At 55.7% G+C, this 4,617-nt stretch overlaps 1 protein-coding gene across 1 annotated transcript in view; it reads left to right on the plus strand.

Annotated features, from left to right (window-relative positions):
• The window catches only part of PTPN4 (protein tyrosine phosphatase, non-receptor type 4), an 82,144-nt gene that overhangs the window by 52,164 nt on the left and 25,363 nt on the right, over positions 1-4,617 (plus strand). The window contains 5 exon segments of the mRNA XM_018568721.1: positions 62-118; positions 1,461-1,617; positions 2,047-2,213; positions 3,443-3,533; positions 4,412-4,473. Of these exon segments, the coding sequence (XP_018424223.1) occupies positions 62-118; positions 1,461-1,617; positions 2,047-2,213; positions 3,443-3,533; positions 4,412-4,473 (534 nt within the window).

A 4,617-nucleotide genomic window follows, 5' to 3' on the forward strand; every position in this document is an offset into this window, starting at 1 on the left:
GTTTTCCATCCTGGACGCATTCACTCATTTCCGCCATTCATTCTATTTCTTTTCCTTGCAGGGTGGATTTGATCAGAAGATGCCGGTCATTGTATCCCGGGTGGCCCCAGGGACATCGGTAGGTGACCTTTCCCTGTATTGGTTATTGGGGCCACAATGGACATGGTTGCCCACCCACAAGGAGTAGAGACCTCCCTGACTCTCCAGTAAACCGCAATGAGGATCACCAGCACCCATGAGATGAAATAAACCCAAATTTTCTTTTTATTGAAGAAGCAGGTCACGTTTTGAATCGCCAACGTTTCGGAACCACGCAGGGTTCCTTCCTCAGGGCAGACATAGGTCACTGGTGAGGGAGCCCGGCGTCACTGGTGAGGGAGCCCTGCGTCACTGGTGAGGGAGCCCTGCGTCACTGGTGAGGGAGCCCTGCGTCACTGGTGAGGGAGCCCGGCGTCACTGGGGAGGGAGCCCGGCGTCACTGGGGAGGGAGCCCGGCGTCACTGGGGAGGGAGCCCGGCGTCACTGGTGAGGGAGCCCGGCGTCACTGGGGAGGGAGCCCGGCGTCACTGGTGAGGGAGCCCTGCGCCACTGGTGAGGGGGCCCTGCGCCACTGGTGAGGGGGCCCTGCGCCACTGGTGAGGGGACCCTGCGCCACTGGTGAGGGGACCCTGCGCCACTGGTGAGGGGACCCTGCGCCACTGGTGAGGGGACCCTGCGCCACTGGTGAGGGAGCCCTGCGCCACTGGTGAGGGGGCCCTGCGCCACTGGTGAGGGGGCCCTGCGCCACTGGTGAGGGGACCCTGCGCCACTGGTGAGGGGACCCTGCGCCACTGGTGAGGGGACCCTGCGCCACTGGTGAGGGGACCCTGCGCCACTGGTGAGGGAGCCCTGCGCCACTGGTGAGGGGGCCCTGCGCCACTGGTGAGGGGGCCCTGCGCCACTGGTGAGGGGGCCCTGCGCCACTGGTGAGGGGGCCCTGCGCCACTGGTGAGGGGACCCTGCGCCACTGGTGAGGGGACCCTGCGCCACTGGTGAGGGGACCCTGCGCCACTGGTGAGGGGGCCCTGCGCCACTGGTGAGGGGGCCCTGCGCCACTGGTGAGGGGGCCCTGCGCCACTGGTGAGGGGACCCTGCGCCACTGGTGAGGGGACCCTGCTTGGTTCTGAAACATCTGCTATTCAACACGTGACTTGTTTCTTCAATAAAAAGAAGATTTATTTCATCCCGCGGATGCTGGTGATACTCCTTGTTGTACGCACGGCGCAATCCGTGGACATCGCTACAAGCACCACTATTACTTCTGGTCTCTATTGCTGCGTGGCGTGCAGGGGACATCTCCGTTTATTGATCTCCTGAACGTCACCCATCCCCCGAGAACTGACACCGGGATATGTGTTCTCTTTATCTTGTGCGTGGACTTGTCTGCATCTGAAGTTTGTCCCATCTTCCCCCTCATACAGGCTGACCTGTGCGTCCCGCGTCTGAATGAAGGAGATCAGGTTGTACTGATCAACGGACGGGACATTTCCGAGCATACGCACGACCAGGTGGTCATGTTCATCAAGGCGAGCTGCGAGAGGCACTCGGGAGAGCTCGTCCTGCTGGTCCGACCCAACGGTAAGCACGCGCGTCCTATACTCTGCACGTCCACTGCGGTCCCATGGTTTTCCAATCCAACAGGCGAACCTTTCAGTGGTACCCGAATATTAAAGCCCAATTATGATTTCCTTACAAGATCACGCAGTATAACCCGGGAGGCCGAAAGTCCAATACCTGCAGGTCTGTCTTCTTTCTTTGGCTGGTAGGTCATCTCAAGCACCATGGCCAGGCTGGAGGCTGCAGAGAGGAGTTCCACCATCTGCGTGCAGCTCTCCCACCCTATAGGGAACCATGTGACCATCCCCATGTGACTGCGCCTGAACACTATCATGCTGGGGGGGAGGGGGGGAGGGGGGATAACCAGGGAAGTCTTAATATAAGCTGATTGAACTCCTCCAGCTTTCATGTTTCAGTTTCTGATGATGTGTCTCTGCGTTGCGTCCTCAGCGGTTTACGATATCGTAGAAGAGAGGATGGAAAACGAGCCGGACTTCCAGTACATCCCGGAGAAGACGCCCAGAGACAGCATTCACTCCGAGGACGATGCCCTGAGGGAGTCCATGATCCAGCTGGCTGAGGGTCTGCTCAATGGGAACGTCCTGGCTCAATTTGATGTAATGGCCACACTCACTTAAAGGGTCTCTCCGCTTTAAAGGGATATCCCCGCTATGGGTAGATTGTTGGTGGGCCATTCCACTGCCCCCCTCCCGACTTCAGTGTCCCCCGGTTCTTATATTTTCATTGAACCGACCTGCAGCCGTTAAGGTCTACAATCTGTCCTGTTGGCTCTTTTAGTGTATTCAAACTAGGAATCCACCGATACCGTTTTTTTCGGTATCGAGCACCAGTATTTTTTTCCCCAGTACTCGCCGAGTACCGGTACCGCGTGCCTTGACTATCAGGTAGTCGGGCGACAGATCATGACCCGTCGCCCGGCTTCCTGATTGCCTGTGAAGCCGGTATTCTAGCGAAAGAACACCGGCTTCACTTGCCGAGACTTCCTGGCTTCTTGACCAATCAGGGAGCCGGGAGGCGAGTCGTGAGGTGCCGTCTGGCTTTCTGATTAGTCAGGAAGCCAGTTTACCTAGCAGCAAGTGAAGCCGGCTTCCTAGCCAATCCGGAAGCTGGGCGGCAGGTGATGACCTGCCTCCCGGCTTCCTGACTGGCTAAGAAGCCGTCTTCACTTGTTGCTAAGCAGTGTGGCTTCCTGACCAATCAGGAAACCGGGACGTGAGTCATGACGTGCTGCCTGGCTTCCTGATTGGTTAGGAAGCCAGCTTCACTTGTTCCTAGACAGCCTGGCATCCTAACCAATCAGGAAGGCAGGTCATCACATGCCGCCTGGCTTCCTGATCGGTTAGGAAGCCAGGCTGCCTAGCAGCAAGTGAAGATGGCTTCCTAGCCAATCAGGAGGCGGGTCATAACCCACCACCTGACTTCCTGATTGGAAAGAAAGCCGGCTCCATGCTCCCTCGGCACTGCCAGTCAGGGAGAAGTTTTGGTATCGGAGCATTTGGTGCAAATACAAGAACTCGCACTGATACCGGTATCGGAGCATCCCTAATTGAAACCCTAACAGGGAACTTGTGTCTCCCCCTTTTCATCTGTGGATTGTGTCTTGTTCAATAAATGCAAAAAATACCTATTGATCCTGCCACAAATCCTGTAAGCTGATATCTTCCTGTGCCGCACCCTTATCAGTTACATTGTTCCTAGCCATCTCTGAGGGCTATAGAATCCCTCCCCCCATGTTATACCGTGTTTCCCCGAAAATAAGACAGCGTCTTATTTATTTCTTTTCACGAAAAAAGACAGATATCCTCCTCCTCTTTGTCTCTTTCAGCAATTGTACAGGAGGAAGCCGGGGATGACCATGTCATGTGCCAAATTACCTCAGAACGTCTGTAAGAACCGATACAGAGACATTTCGCCTTGTAAGTAAAAGTGGATCGTCTGCGTTCGATGCCGCCCCAAGCGTCCGCCACTGGCCATGGACAACATAGCTGCTGCTCTCCATCTTCTGTGGGACCACAAGTCCCATCATGCACTCCTGGCCACAGGTGGCTGTGCGCGCTGGGATATTTACTTCCACGGGTGGTACGGGTCTGGTATGGAGGGGACGCTAGTGTAAGCATGAGGAAATATAAAAGGTGTTTCCCATCCCTCTGGGTACTCGGGACCTGGGAATGCAAATTACGAGCCTTCAAAATGCTACTCCCGTTTTGTTTTTGTTTTTTTGGGGGGCCCCTTCTCAAAATATTGCCAATCTCTACCTTCCCTCTCCACACGTCAGTGATGTCCCCGGCTTCCTGTCCGGTCCAGCGCCAGCGCTCCTTATCAGGGCAGAATGACACTCTATCATTCTGCCCATTTCCTGTGGGCCCAGCCTGTCATTTACATGCCCACTAGGGGGCGCCTCATGACACAGGCTGAGATCACAGTACGGCGTTCACACGTCGTCACATGAGCGCTGCTCAGTCCTGAAGGGATGCCCATGCCTCGCCATTCCTGGAAGAAGCTGCCACGATGTCCCCAGATCAGCAAGAAGAGTTGTTGTGGGGGTTTTAAAATACCTGGGAGGGGGAGGGGCGTAGTTCCTCTTTGTCAGTTTAGGATCTCTGCTACGTCTGTGCTCTGATCTCTCCTCCTACGTCTGTGCTCTGATCTCTCCTCCTACGTCTGTGCTCTGATCTCTCCTCCTGAGCTGAACTCGGCTCATATAAGTATTTTCCTCGGCTCTGTGCACAGAATATGAACATAGACCACCAGTAACCTGCGTTTGACTCCCCTCTGCCTTCTCTTCTCTCTACAGATGATGCTACTCGAGTCATATTACTTGGTGGGGACGATTACATCAATGCAAATTATATTAACGTGAGTGCCGAGGAAACGGTTTTATCTCTGGGAATGGTGACAACATATACCGTGGCCCCGCACTGATGAGGAATGCTGGGGGCGTGACAGGCTGGCCTAGTGAGACTGCGGAGCTCCCCCTCGTGTGCTTGGCTTTAGTGGTAG

The sequence above is a fragment of the Nanorana parkeri genome, unplaced genomic scaffold (assembly GCF_000935625.1).
Source record: "Nanorana parkeri isolate BGI_ZX_2015 unplaced genomic scaffold, ASM93562v1 scaffold1233, whole genome shotgun sequence".
In the NCBI taxonomy this organism is placed as follows: domain Eukaryota; kingdom Metazoa; phylum Chordata; class Amphibia; order Anura; family Dicroglossidae; genus Nanorana; species Nanorana parkeri.